Raw genomic sequence first — 14,760 nt, forward strand, 5'->3', positions numbered from 1 at the left:
AAATCAGTGTACGCGCTGTCCATTCAGACTCAAACCTGGACCAAATTTGGGTTCGAAATGAGTCGCGGCGGACAGGAAAGCGGCCGGCCGGCAAAATGGGTCACTGCGTTGGAGCGTACTTTTCTCCATACAAACGGACCAGTCCGGGCCAAATGCATGCCCCGCTGGAGACGCCCTAAGGCCATGTCCAATGGGGCGCTAGTGCACAAGCGATGGGATATAAATCCCAGCCGTTGTGCATCATTCCCAGCTTAAATTCAGGCATCGGTGCTTAATTAGGAGTCAGGCGATTATTCTCCATTTAGTTCTTTGTGAAATGACTTGGTTGCTACCTTTCTCTCTCATGGCTATGAAAAAAGTCGTCTTATGCTACTCCGGCCTCTTTGACTCTATGAGTTAGGGCCGGCGTCCATCTACTGCCGCCGATCCCCGGCGGTGAGTCCACCTCCTCCCGTCGGCCCCCGGCGGTGAGTACACCTGCTCCCACCGATATCTAGTGGTAAGTCTTTTTAGTTTGTCCTCGGTCGTGCTTGTTCATGAAACTGATTTAGGGTTTTCCTTGGGGCCCTTTCTGCGGTCAAGTTCCTTACAACCGATCCAGACCGGTTTCAGTTTTCATGTAAGTTCCTCTTCAGAGTTTCTCCAGCTGCGGTGAAGATCCTCAGTTGGAATTGCCGCGGGAACAAGAAACATGTGGCCGTTCGGTCACTCTTGGATCTCCAAGGGCTGGTGCGTGCGGATGTGATATTCCTAGCTGAAACACATCTTAATAAAGATATGGCAGATGTTATTCGTCGTAAACTAGGTTTTGATCTCAAGTTAGTTGAGAGAAGTAATGGTAGGGCTGGAGGTCTTATTCTCTTTTGGAATTCAATTAATAAAGTGATATTCCAGTATTGGTGGTATGAAGTCATCGTCAACTCAACCGGCCTGGAAAACTTTGTGGAAACTCCGGGTCCCCGAAGGTCAAGATTTTTCGCGTGGAAAACTCTTCATGGTGCTTTGCCATGCCAAGTGGTTCTTGCGAATCGACATATGAAGATCAGCGGACAATGTCCCCTCTGTCCTCAGGGAGCGGAAGATATCATGCACATGCCGTTCAAATGTGACCGAGCTGCTGAAATCTGGAACCTTCTCGAGTGCCAGGAATTCATATCTGAAGCTTGCGACTATGATCGTGCAGGTTCAGCTGCTCTGGAGTTCCTCCTGTGTTCTGCCTTCTAATCGGGACCTATTTCTTATGGCTTTTGCGAACTGGTGGCAACTTTATACTGGTATCTCTGGTGAGAGAGACACAAGATTGTGCATGATGAGCCTGTCCCAACATCGGCACAGACGGCTTTTGCCATTAAGGACCTTGCGGCTAACTTCACAACGGTAGTCCCCTCCAAAGCTCAGCCGAGGGATGGACAAACTTCCAACATACTGGGTTAAGTTAAATGTGGACGCTGGATTTGATGCCGATTCTCTTCGTGCGACCATGGATGCGGTGATCTAGGATCATGATGGGAATTTTGTTTCAGCGACAAATTGGAAAATCGACCTTGTTGCCGATGTGGAAGCAACTGAGGCTCATGCTGTCCGGATAGGACTGGAGCTCGTGGCACTTACAGGATGCTCTAGGGTGATCATCAACTCTGACTCATCGGACGTCGTCCAAGCACTCACCGCAGGCTCTCAGCCGATGGGCGCCGCAGCAGCCATCTATGAAGACTGCTTCAGTTTGATGGAATATCTTGCTCGAGTAGAGTTTAGCCATTGCTGTTGCTACTCTAATTTGGTGGCCCATGAATTGGCACAATTAGCTAAGTTCATCCCTATTAGTTCCTGGTTTAATTCCCCTCCTCTTAGCATAGTACCTCTCCTTCTCAACGATGTAACTATTATTTCCATAGAATAAAGAGGTATTTTGTTGTTAAAAAAAAGGAAAGCCAGGCGCTTTAAAAATGTTGTTGTTCTCGACAACAATTAGAGTAAGGGGTGCCAATGCTCGATGGCACAAGTGCGAGTATAAAAGTAGGGCGTGTACGCCGGCCTTATAGCGAAGGTCGTCGTACACTTGGACAAGTTGACACGTTGATATTTTTTGAAAAGGTTCGGTCGACCCTGCGGGTGCGACTTAATCTTATGTTAGGAAAAAGTTTGAGGGGGTTGTTAGCCAAGGGTTTGGGTCGAGCGGATCTTCCCAAGACACCTTTTAGCGAGAGATTCATCAGGGCCTCCTCGTATTTGGACCGAACGCATCTTTCCAAGTATCGAGGTTAGGATACCCTCGGAACTCTAACCCAACCCCTTCTATTTCGAGCCCGTGCCAACCAAGGTTAGTTCAGAGCCTCGAAATTAGAGTCCCCTAGAAGGTTTCCTTGAGGCCGATCGACTTTCACTCGAGAGCGGAGCGCGAGAGCGAATCTTAGAGGGAGCACTCTAGCCCTCTCCCCTTAGTTTATTCAAGTGAGAGTGAATGGTACATGCCCGCATGAGGGGTATTTATAGCCTAGGAGTCCATGACAAAAGACCGTGGCTACCCTTAAGGGAGAAACAAAAGCGGGGGCAAAATGGTAAAAGTAGCTCCTTAGTACATAGCTTTTGTGTGCACCATGAGGGGGAAAGTGAGGGTTGGTTCATGGTCCACCATTGACCAAAAGCCTCATCCCCACATCTTTCTTGCCTCTTATTCTAACTCATTCCATCCTTTGACCATGCCATGAGAGGCTTGACTCGTTGATTTGTCTTCCTTTGCCACGTAGAATTGACTGCACCACGTGAGCGTCTTGACTCATGCTTAGGAAATGTTGACTTAATCGTCGCCACATAAGATTTACGGCCCGACCCCTATAACGATTTTATTTTACTACAACAAAAAAGTAACGGCAAAATACAGCTCAAACAACCAGGCGCTTGTGCATGTCATAACTAATGCTTTAAACGTCTGACTAAGAGTCTTAGAACTGGACATGCCCTATTGCTAGACGCCTAGATAGACGCACAAACTGGAGTAAATAAATAAATAAATAATAAAATAAATAAAACACCCGCTAAGAGTTTGGGCTTCCAACGTTGGGCGAAGCATAAGCCCTCGGCGATTCATTTTGCGCGGAGGCCAACCCAAAGACTGGGATTGTATTACAGTAATGCTACACCTACGGACGCGACGAGTTACGGAAACACTAGTGCTGACGGGTCTTCAGACGTGGCTCCAGTGGAAAACTAAAACCGCACGGTGAGAGAAAAAGGCAAAAAAGTAAAGAAAAAATTGTCACACGGTGTGAAATCTCCAATTCCATCTCCTGGCGGCGGAGTGAACGCCCCTTATCAACGATGGGGCAGCGGGGCGAAGTCTTGGTCGCAGGCGGCGTCGCGCCGAGATCTTGTACGCAGGCGGCAGCCGTGTTGAGCTGCTCATCGGCAGCCTCGGCGAGCTGCAAGTTGTTGGTGTGGCAGCGGCTAGCTGCTGGACTGCAGGCGGCGGCACACAAGACTACGAGAGCTGTTGGACGGCTGGTGGAGCACACGAACTGCAAGTTGCTGGTCGCAAGCAGCGGCACCAGGCAGCGCCCAGCGGTTGTCATCCCACGAATGAGGCGGCGCCCGGCAGGAGGGTTGCGTAATTAGCGTAACTGCCTTTTTATTTAGTTTTTTCGTTTTTGTTTTACTTCAACGGTCAAGTAGGATTATTTTTTTTCCTACTCAACCCGTAACCGTCCGTAAGTTGCCTGTACGCGTAGCATTACTAATTATACTAGATGATGACCCGCGCGTTGCCGCGGAACCGTGTGTTAAGACAAATGCATAAATATATGTTTAAAATTAACTAAACCTAATGGAAAAAATATAAAGTGTTCTTGTTTTACATTTAAAACAATTAAATTTAAGAAGTACTCCCTCCGATCCTAAATTATTGTCGAAATATTACATGTATCTAGACGCTTTATAAGAATAGATACATCCATATTTGGGCAAATTTGAGTCAAAAATTTAGGATCAGAGAAAGTACGTGACAAAATGATGTATATAAAGGAACAATTTTTTAAAAAGGAAGACATGATTAAATTGATGTCACGGTTGGAATTGATAGATTAATGAAAAAAAATAAATGAATACATGCATGGCTTGAAAAAAATGTAATGCATGATTTGATGAGGTGGCATGGTTTTCGTGACAAAATAATGTATAAAGAGAGATAAATTTTTCCCAAAAAATTAATACTCCCTTCGTCCTGAAATAGAGGCTTATTTCAGGACGGAGCGATGAGGTGACATATGTTTGAATTGATAACTAAATGCAAAAATTGTAAATGAATACATGCATGACTTGAAAAATATACAAATCCACGTCAATTATTCCAGGATGAAGTGAGTACATGAATTAATTGATGAGGTGACATGTTTGAATTGATAATTAAATGCAAAAATTGTAAATGAATAAATGCATGGCTTGAAAAAAGAAAGTCATGCATGACTTGATGAGTTGGCATGGTTTGCATGGCAAAGTGGTGGGTCTGATGATGTGGCATGTTTGCATGTTGAGAGAAATAGGTAGTGGGAGTTTCCTACTTAGATATGCTTGCATGTTGAAAAATTTCATCACTGACGTATGGTCTTTCGCGGACAAACGCTGGAGCCAGACGTACGGTCTTTTGCGGACGGAGGGAGTAGAAGACTAGAGGTAGCAGCGGCTCGTTGGGGTTTTATTTCGTTAGCGCCTTGTTAAGCGTCAGCGTTGGGCATGTCCGACAACCTCTGTCTATCTGCGGAAAAAAAAGCTGCTTTCAACATCCACATCTCAATCTTGTATGTTTACTCGTACTTAAATAATCTGGGTTTCAAAGAGGCACCAAAAAATTCCAGTGAATTTTTAAAATGCAAAGCCCGAAGTACTCGCGACAGAGCCAGCAGTCCCCGAGAAGGCGGAGCTGATTGTGATTGGGCAGAGCAGAGCCTTGCCTGTCGCGCATGACCGAGAGTGATAACGACGCATCTCGTGCATGGCAACATCCTTACATCTCCATGGCGACATCTCCCGTTTCTTCCACCAACGCTCTTTCGCTCTACACGTATCAGTTTATCCGTTCTATATCAGGAGAAAAAGCAGAACCCGCTTCTTTCCCTGCCCACAGATTCGTATAAGTGCAGAGCAAAAAATGTCACTCAAATCAGCTGGAAACTTAGTTTAATAAATTTAGGATGACTTTATACTGCTGTCCTATGTCAATGTTCGGTTTTATACTTCTTTCTGTTAAAATGCAGTAGCTGCCTAACTTTTCTTTGTACGGAAAGAAAAAAAATCAAAAAATTGTTCGCCATGTGATCACATCCTGCAGACACCCTCGCAGGTACTTACTACAAATACATCGGATGAAGCGGGCATGTGTTGCCATCCTGCGACTTCTTCGCCGCTATTCAATCCCATTAAATACCACCACCGGCCCAGGGCGCTAGGGCATCGCCTTGCTTCACACAACGCCATGGGCTCCCTCGCCGCCGCCGACGAGCCGCTGCCTCCGCTCCGGTACCCTCCGGCTCGCCGCGACGGCGACATTGTTGACGACTACCATGGAGTTCTCGTGCCGGACCCCTACAGATGGTGAGTGCTCTGAAATCTGAAGACACGCTTTATTTCACATGCTTCCATTACTCTGGCGACCTGGTTAATCTGGATTTTTAGTTGTTTGCCTTCTCGATGAACACTACGTGTACGCGTGTTGATTTGTTTCGGGCCTCTCCCCGCGTTTCTACGGCCCTGTGTAATGTAATGTTACTCCTTCCGTTCTTCAGTTCTGCACATCTATGAACTTTGCCAACCTAAGCATGTAGGATTTGTAGTACTAGTATCGTGCAACTTTGATGTTTGGGAGTTTACGATAGATTTCATACCACTGAAAAAGAAGAACTTTGCCTAAGCTGAAAAAAATAACAATGTTTCTTGACAGGCTGACATTATGTATGTCGAAATCCCTGCATCAGATAACGTTTTCTATACATTATGTCAGTTCCGCACTGCGGTAAATGGATTCTGCTAAAATAGTGCACGAGACGAGAACAGGATACACTGGTCCATTCGTCGCGTAAGTACACACAGCTCGTGGCACGCATGCGCGCCCACCTGCTCTACTGGATTCTCTGCCATGGCAGCACGGCCGAAGCCGCACTTTTTTTACAGTTATTTTAGGTAACTTTTCTACAGTTTTACGCCGCCCACCGACCCGAACTTCGAACGTATGTGCCTCCAATCCAGGCCAAACTCAACGACGCGAACCTTTATTTTGTAGCGCCGACATGCACGTTGTTTCTCGTACCGTAAATGACATGCATTTTGCTGGCTAACTGGACGGAAAAAGGATGGAGGATCTGGAGTCCAAGGAGGTGAAGGAGTTCGTGGAGGCGCAGTCTGCCGTGGCCGACGCCGTGCTCTCCACCTGCGACCACCGCGGCCGCCTGCGCGGGCAGCTCACGGCGCTCCTCGACCACCCGCGCTACCGCGCCCCGTTCAAGCGCCGCGGCAGCTACTTCTACTTCCACAACCCCGGCCTCCTGCCCCACGCCGCCCTGCACGTCCAGGTCCCACTCAGATCGACCGTCGTCAAAATCAATTGAAACGGCGCCATGCATCATCCTTTTTACTTTCTCTGAACTGAATGTCTCGTGTTGTGCGATGTGCAGCACGGGCTGGACGGCGAGCCCGGCGTGCTGCTGGACCCCAACGCCTTCAGCGACGACGCCACGGTGTCGCTCTCCATGATCGGCGTCAGCGACGACGGCGAACACCTGGCCTACGGCACCAGCGGCAGCGGCAGCGACTGGGTCACCGTCAGGGTGATGCGCGTCCGCGACAAGCACCGCCTGCCCGACTGCCTATCCTGGGTAAGCCATGCCCAAATGGAACTCTCGGTTGATTCTTTTTTTCTCAGCAAATGTCTTGTGGGATCCTAAAGAGAAATAAAAATCTTCCTCGAAAAGAAGAAGCTAATGTTGACTCCACCACGTGCTTGATCTTCTTCTTTTTTCAGGTGAAGTTCTCGCGAATTGCGTGGACGTGCGACGGGAAGGGCTTCTTCTACTCGCGTTTCCCAGCTCCAAAGTAAGTGCCAGTTAAATATAGCAGGAGTGCTCTGCAAAGTTCTTTGTTTGCTTGATGAAATGGGAGTAGTTGTATCTTTTTTTATCCATGCTTCGTGTAATAGAGTGGCGTTGCTGGGATTTTTTGGTGAGCAGGGGGGACGATGGCGTGCAGAATTCTGGGATCAGGACTGACATTAATCTCAACCACGAAGTTTACTACCATCTCCTTGGAACTGACCAGTCTGACGACGTCCTCTGCTGGAATGACCCCGAGCATCCCAAGCACATATACACCCCTGAAGTTACAGAGGACGGCAAGGTAAACTAGCCACTGAACTTAGCCAGATATTATGCACCGATACTCCTGTTAACATTGGCAAAAGCAGAGATCGGTATTCTTTCTGCAGCTGATATCGCTGTTCTTTCTGTAGCTGATATCTTTTGCCACTTTTGTTGCAGTATGTGCTTCTGTCTGTTTCAGAAGCTTCAGAACCGGTCAACAAGTTGTACTACTGTGACCTCTCAGCTCTTCCTCACGGGCTAGAAGGCATCAAGGGAACCCGAGACATGCTTCCTTTTGTGAAGCTTGTAGACGAATTCGAGGCATACTACGGAGTCATCGCCAACGATGACGCCCAATTCACAATTCTCACCAATAAAGATGCTCCGAGGTATAAATTGTCGCGGGTCGGCATCGACAATCCACAGTCATGGGTCGATGTTATACCTGAAGATGACAAGGCTGTGCTAGAATCGGCCTGTGCCGTCCACGGGAACAAGCTTCTGGTGAACTACTTGTCAGATGTCAAGTATGTGTTGCAGGTGAGGAGTTTGATCACTGGGGAGTTGCTCCATGACATACCCATCGACATAGGCAGCGTCAATGGGATCACCGGAAGGCGTGTCGATTCCGAGGTGTTCATCGAGTTTGCCGGCTTCCTTACCCCAGGAATCATTTATAGGTGTGATCTGAGCGCCGAGACTCCTGAGATGAACATATACAGAGAAATTTCAGTTCCTGGTTTTGATCGCACGGGCTTCGAAGCAAAGCAGGTAAATTCCCTTATCTGAAGAAAAAAAAACAAACAGTACCTGAAAGGCTTACATGGCTAATTGGCGAGTACATATCGTTTCTGAATTCTTAACCCTGCTTGATTGGTTTTTCCAGGTGTTTTACCAAAGCAAGGACGGAACGAAGGTGCCCATGTTCATCGTCTCCAAGAAGGGCATCGACCTGGACGGGTCGCACCCGACTCTGCTCTACGGCTACGGCGGGTTCGGCATGAGCATGACGCCGCAGTTCAGCGCAGCCCGGGTCGTCCTCATGAGGAACCTAGGATTAGTGACGTGCATTGCCAACATCCGGGGCGGCGGAGAGTACGGGGAAGGCTGGCACAGGGCCGGGTCGCTCGCGAACAAGCAGAACTGCTTCGACGACTTCATCGCCGCCGGCGAGTTCCTCGTCTCCGCCGGTTACACGAGCCCGAGCAGGCTGTGCATTGAAGGAGGGAGCAATGGAGGCCTCCTGGTAGCCGGCTGCGTGAACCAGGTGAGGGATTTGTCTTAATTTTTGCCACGTTGTTGTTGCGCTTTTTTTTTCTTTTGGCCCCGTTTGCTGAAGAAAATGATCGGAGAAATTGTTTGCGGTTTGCAGCGGCCTGGTCTTTTCGGGTGTGCTCTTGCTCATGTGGGTGTCATGGACATGCTTCGGTTCCACAAGTTCACCATAGGTTTGCCTGCTCTGATCCCCCCTCCTGTAAATCACAACTTCTTTGCTTCCCTGAAAATTGTCGTCTTATTTATGGATGCCTGGTCGACGATTCAGGTCGTGCCTGGACCTGTGATTTCGGCTGCTCGGAGAACGAGGAAGAATTCCACTGGCTTATCAAGTAAGGAACTGTTTGTTTGTTAATCCTGGCGAACAAAGCATTTACACTGACCGTGCACGCACGCGCGCAGGTACTCCCCTCTGCACAACGTGAGGCGGCCATGGGAGAAGTGCGCCGGCGGCGGCGGCGACCACCGCCAGTACCCTCCGATCATGCTGCTGACGGCGGACCACGACGACCGCGTCGTGCCCTCGCACACGCTCAAATTCCTCGCGGTACGTACATACGGAGTACGCCTCTTGTTTTCCTTCGACGTGTTTGCATCCAATTTTTACAGTAATTTTTCTGACACGGTTCAATCTCCTCTGGGTCAGACGATGCAACACGTGCTGTGCACGAGCCTGCAGGAGCACGGCAGCCCCCAGACGAACCCGATCGTCGCCCGGATCGCCCGCAAGAGCGGGCACGGCTGCGGTCGCTCCACGCAGAAAATCGTAAGCGCTTTCAACACCTTTTGTTTTTCTTCCGTGAGACTGAATTTTGCTTTGTCGATTGATGCATTGGCTCTGTTGTGGATGGCTTTGCAGATCGACGAGGCTGCGGATCGTTACGCGTTCGCGGCAAAGATGATGGGGCTCTCCTGGATCGACTGAGTTGATTCTCCGCACGGACTTAACACGGATCGGAGTCAAGAGATCGGAGGCGATTGTGACCCTAGACAGCTATTGTAATACGTGGACAACACGACGCTCAGAGCCTCCCCTCTGGTTGTTTATTGTGCAAATCTAGCGTTAACTGAGATCATGCGGTTCAGAGTACAGTATTACCCAATCAGCATGAAGATGTGTGCTAACCGATGTGGAACAAACAAAATGTCGCTGCAGTTGATATATGCCACTCTAATTCTTGCGTATTGGAAAAATGCATTGCAATTTTTATTTTTTATATAAAAATGATTACAAATCTGCCGTTTAAACAAAATATCACTATAATTGGTCAAAAGAAACCACCGCAGAGGTATTTTTCAAAATATAAGAATTGTAATGGGACTTTCCGAATGCATGACCCAAAAATCTAATCCCACAATTGATGCGATTGTGCACAGAACCAATATTAAATAGATACAAAACCTAGATGATTACTGGCAATTGAATGCTAATCCTGTTTGAATTGATGGAACTTGACATTTGTGTCCTGGAATTGTGAAATCTAGAAAAATGATTTGGTTTTGTTTTGAGAGTTTTGATCTGTTTTTTTAAAGGAAATCTAAAAAGTTTGAATGACCAAGTGAAGTGTTTCATTAAATGAAAAGTTAAGGGAGCATTTTCATTGAATAACACATCTCACTATGTGGTGAGGGTGTCCTTCATGAGTTTTCTAAGATAAAGAAAATGAATACATTTTACATGTCATGTACATCCACTTTTGGTTACGCGTTGCCATTTCGTTTTGGGAATGCCCATTGGTTCTCCTATGTGTCGACATAGCGCTTGATTTGTACATGGAATTATCCGAGGTTGTCATTTCTCAGTCGGGTTGCACTTTACATACATATCGTACAATATATCACATGCAACATTTGGGATAGGAATATACATTTATTCAATTGCTCATTTGTAAAACTAAGATTGCACACCGTTTCATAGATTTAATAAGTAATAGAATCTTGACCGATTTATAGATAAACTCTCACATTCTTTCGCTGAATATCCATTTTTCTCCTCCGCGGTGTTTGATTATTGAGAGCCTCTACGATTTAGGGAATTCCACAGGAGTTTTGACGAATTCTATTCATTGTGAATTGTTCCTGTTGTCTGATTTGTATCATTGCCATGCACCATGCGTGCAAATTCGAAGACAATTTTCAATTATTCCGACATCGTGGAATTTTTCTTCTTCGTTGGACCAATAAGTTCTCTAGCGGACCTAAAGGAATGTTCAGAGGAGCGGGGTGCCCGGGGATCTACAACGAGAGGAGTGAGCGGTTTGACGTTGTAGGGATATCGACGAACCCATCAAACTGGAAGATGACTCTGATAGGTCGTTGAGAATTGAGAGATAGAGTAAAGTCTATTTTAAACCCTGAGTTTGTAAAGGGTATCTAAGTTGAACATTGATCTTTGAATCCCTGAAATTAGCACATGACCTTGTTAATCCCGGTCAATCCTAAACTTATAGTCGTTTGGCGCACCGAGAAATCCCGACCGGGATTAGAGCTCGGGAGTGGCACAGGAGCACCAGATCGTGGTTCTCAACGGCAAGGGCCGAGGCATAGCAATGAGGCAAGGGTGGCTTAGGGCATACGGGAGTCGACGAGGAGCACCGGAGGGTTCAACAGATTTTCCCGGAGCCGAGGAAGGCTGCGCCGAAGACCGGAGGTCGCTGGAGGAGGAGATCGGCATGGTGGCGCGGCCGACTGGCGGCGGAAAATAAGAGGGAGGAAGCGGTGAATCATGGCACTTGAGTTCAATTCCTTCGAGGGGTAGTCTCCCGGTGACATGGCGAAGCCAATGCGCAAGGTTGGGCTGCTCAGCGAGGTGGTTGGCTGCGGCAGCGTGATGCGGCGGCGCACGGGCGCGCACTGGACGGGGCATCATGCCGTTCGCGTTCCGGATCACACAGGGCACCAAACGAGAAACGGCTTTCGATTCTAGCTTCGTCGTAGAGAGGCGGTGGCATTGACGTGGTCTAAATGTCTAGATCTAGCTCGAATGTGAGACTATAGACAAGGGAAGGAGGCAGCCAGAAAGATACTCAACGTTGATTCCGTCATGATGGTGCTTGAAAAACGGCACAACGGTATGAGGTTGGATCGGGGAGCCTAGACGGTTTAGCTGGAAAATGATCTCGCCGACGGAGCACAGGCTCAATGTCAGAAATGCCGGCCACGTCAGCAATCCTGCACCCAAACAATGTCTTGGTGCCAAAAAGTCGAGAATGACTACTGGGATTGAAAATGTGGGTGCCAATTTCAAGAATCAAAAGATTAAGATTCATGTGTCACTACCTCTGCAAAACGGAGGTTTAAAATAGACTTTACTCCGTTAGGATAAGGAAAGGATCTCATGCCGTCAGAGAAAAGGATCTCATGCTGTCAGGTCGGCGGTAGCGCCGTGGTTGTATCCATCTTTCTCAGCCTCAGGTATTTTACCTCCTGTGCGTCCACATATCAGTCGTGCAACGCGAAGACTCCGGAAGGCGTTTCGTACCGGGAAGATTCTTCTGATAGGAAAACACGCACACAGTTTCCGTCTATAACCTTCCACACCCGTACCCTAGGCCAGCTTCCTTCCCCAAAATCCCAATCCACGCAGGCTTCAGTTTCCGTCCCCAATTCCCTCGCCACACCGCCGATCGACGCAAATATTCACGCGATGCCGAAGAAGATGGGCGTCAACTCGAAGGCGGAGGCCGCCCGCGAGCGCCGCTCCGCCGAGGAGTCCGACCGCCGCCAGCGCGCCGAGCGCGCCAAGGAGGAAGAGTACTGGCGCGAGGCCGAGGGGTCCAAGTCCCGCGCCGCGCGCCGCAAAGAGGAGGAGGCCGAGAAGCGCGCCGAGGCCGCCGCCCGCAAGGCCGAGAACCGCCGCCTCGCCGAGGCGGAGGCCGCCGCCGCCTCGGCCCCGTCCAAGACCGACGCCCGCAAGGCCGCCCGCGTCGCCGCCCCGGCTCCCAAGGTCACGGAGGCTGAGCTCGTGCGCCGCCGCGAGGAGGAGCGGCTGCGCCTGGAGCGCGAGGCCGAGGCAGCCAAGAAGCGCGCCGCGCGCACCGCCGAGGAGGAGGAGTACGAGCGCACTATCCTTGTCGCCAACACCAACAGGGACGACTCCATTATCGAGGCGTCGTCAGTCGACGAGGCCATCGTTCGGATGTCAATCGTTGACTCAGAAGCAGCCTTACCTGCTGACAGGCACCCCGAGCGTCGCCTCAAGGCATCCTTCAAGGTAGTACATTTCAGTACTTGACCAAAGTTTAGATTTGTTAACTCAACTGCTGCAAAGTGTGAAATTTGTCTGATATATACTTAATCACAAAGAAAAAAAAATGTGCTAGGAGCAACCGTGCTATGGTCATATCGCTCAATACACATGGTTTGCTGATCATGATATGTATTGTTTGGATATGGATTGTGAGAACGCTCGACAGTAGCTGACTTCTCTAACTAGCTGTGCTGGTATGCCCTGTGTTTCTTATTTGCAATAGTTTGGACGTTCCATGAGTGCAATTAGTGATATGACCAATCAAATTGGCATAATTTTTTAAGAGACGATGAGCTGAACTGGTATCTGATTTTGGAGAGCTCACTGTTCTCTGAACATAGTAAGTGTAGTACCTTGTGTTGCAGTTATTGGTTGTATGCTAACACCCCATAGGCTATGAAGTAAAATGAGAAATTCGTCTAAGGAAGGGTCTCATCTGTTTGGTTTAGTTGGTCACAAATTGTCTACCAAGGCAATGATCAGTAGCCCGTCCGAGAGGATGATCAGCCAGTTGGAATTACAGATAAAGGAGGGCCATTTGTGTGTAGCAATGTAATTAGTATTATCACGATATTGCGGTTGCTTTTAATTGAAATGCAGATTGATCTGGTTGGTAATGGTTTATAATATTTCACTTAAAAGAGAGTTCTGCACACTCTTTATGTGTAGCAATGCATTTAGTCTTATTATGATTTTGCGGCCGCTTTACTTCAAACACAAATCCATCAGATTGGTTATGATTTTTAATCATCTCACTTATAAAAAAGTTTTGCACTCTACCATGTTACTTCACAAGATCCAAAATTAGATGAGACATATTACTCCCCGCAAAAAAAAGATGAGATATATTACTTTGCACAAGACATTTTAGTTTTACTTCTGTATGCTATGGTTGGAAGTTGCAAGGTCGTTATGACATCCAGTCATCCATTGCTTAAATACACCTCCATTATCTTTATGGCAGGCATTTGAAGAGGCAGAACTCCCTAGGCTGAAGGAAGAAAAGCCAGGCCTGACACTGAAACAGTACAAGGACATGATATGGAAGCTATGGAAGAAATCCCCAGACAACCCTCTTAACAAGGTTTGCACAAATAAATTTTATGTGATGCATGCTTTGTTGCTAATAAAATTCTTATTTCTGCACTAGATTTTTAAATTCTGTTATCTTATTGTTGTTCACAAAGGACTCGTGATGATCTATCACTGCCACCGACAAAAGAAACTTGAAAGAGAATGCAGCTTCATAATAGGGCATAAACAGTTTCCATTGGCAACGATTAATCCCACAATGATAATTTTGGAAAAATTCCTGTAATTTAACTTGGATGGCAGAAGTTATGGTCTTATCTTGCCAGAGTTCTGACTAATTATTATTGTGCAGGCAGCTGAGTGATGAAGCATTCGTAGTTTCCTAATGGAACCGTAGAATTTCCAAGGTATGTTTTCATGTCTTAGATGGGTAGTACAGGTTACTGCTGTCAACTTCGATGGAACAATAATTTGCCCTTAACACGCAGGCATCCAAAGGATCTGAACGGCAACTGCATCGATATCATTGTTCATGGACTGAAATATGTGGAGGAGCTTGAACCAAAGATTTCACTTTTTTGGCTAATAATCAACTGATTGATGCAATGTATATTGTGAGGCTTCATGCTTTCGATTAGAGAATTTGTCCCGGTTTCCGTTGTATTTAGATATGTTAAGGGGGCATGTCAGTGCCTGAATTTTTAACAATCAGCAATTTGGAACCATGGCTGATACATGGTAACCATTTCTTTGTCCATGTTTCTGTAATCCTTTGCGAGTTCTCAATCTGATCATTGCGATTTCAATGGAAAAGCGACAATGTGATGAAACAAGATAATTAAGAGACAAACCAGCTTTCACCTA

At 47.4% G+C, this 14,760-nt stretch overlaps 2 protein-coding genes across 2 annotated transcripts; both read left to right on the plus strand.

Moving 5' to 3' along the window:
- Window positions 1-5,361: 5,361 nt before the first annotated feature.
- Window positions 5,362-9,800, plus strand: LOC100820865 (prolyl endopeptidase). Its single transcript, XM_003580272.4, has 12 exons — window positions 5,362-5,583; window positions 6,338-6,557; window positions 6,660-6,860; window positions 7,007-7,077; window positions 7,212-7,377; window positions 7,518-8,111; window positions 8,227-8,607; window positions 8,713-8,788; window positions 8,884-8,947; window positions 9,018-9,162; window positions 9,262-9,381; window positions 9,475-9,800. Exons 1-12 carry the CDS (start codon window positions 5,366-5,368, stop codon window positions 9,538-9,540), a joined length of 2,322 nt encoding a protein of 773 aa, XP_003580320.2. The 5' UTR covers window positions 5,362-5,365; the 3' UTR covers window positions 9,541-9,800.
- A 2,258-nt stretch (window positions 9,801-12,058) lies between these two features.
- Window positions 12,059-14,651, plus strand: LOC100821166 (coiled-coil domain-containing protein 124). Its single transcript, XM_010241957.3, has 4 exons — window positions 12,059-12,828; window positions 13,829-13,948; window positions 14,249-14,303; window positions 14,385-14,651. The coding sequence occupies exons 1-3, from the start codon at window positions 12,262-12,264 to the stop codon at window positions 14,258-14,260; spliced, it is 699 nt and encodes a 232-aa protein (XP_010240259.1). The 5' UTR covers window positions 12,059-12,261; the 3' UTR covers window positions 14,261-14,303; window positions 14,385-14,651.
- The last annotated feature ends 109 nt before the right edge of the window (window positions 14,652-14,760 follow it).

This window comes from Brachypodium distachyon, chromosome 5 (assembly GCF_000005505.3).
Source record: "Brachypodium distachyon strain Bd21 chromosome 5, Brachypodium_distachyon_v3.0, whole genome shotgun sequence".
Classification (NCBI taxonomy): domain Eukaryota; kingdom Viridiplantae; phylum Streptophyta; class Magnoliopsida; order Poales; family Poaceae; genus Brachypodium; species Brachypodium distachyon.

Bases quoted from the DNA above. Each gene is read 5' to 3' on its own strand.
- LOC100820865 (XM_003580272.4), top strand. From the start codon at position 5,366: ATGTGTTGCCATCCTGCGACTTCTTCGCCGCTATTCAATCCCATTAAA. The intron at 5,584-6,337 runs GTGAGTGCTCTG...GGACGGAAAAAG, and splicing joins GTGCCGGACCCCTACAGATG to GATGGAGGATCTGGAGTCCA. The intron at 6,558-6,659 runs GTCCCACTCAGA...TGCGATGTGCAG, and splicing joins ACGCCGCCCTGCACGTCCAG to CACGGGCTGGACGGCGAGCC.
- LOC100821166 (XM_010241957.3), top strand. From the start codon at position 12,262: ATGCCGAAGAAGATGGGCGTCAACTCGAAGGCGGAGGCCGCCCGCGAG. The intron at 12,829-13,828 runs GTAGTACATTTC...TCTTTATGGCAG, and splicing joins GCCTCAAGGCATCCTTCAAG to GCATTTGAAGAGGCAGAACT.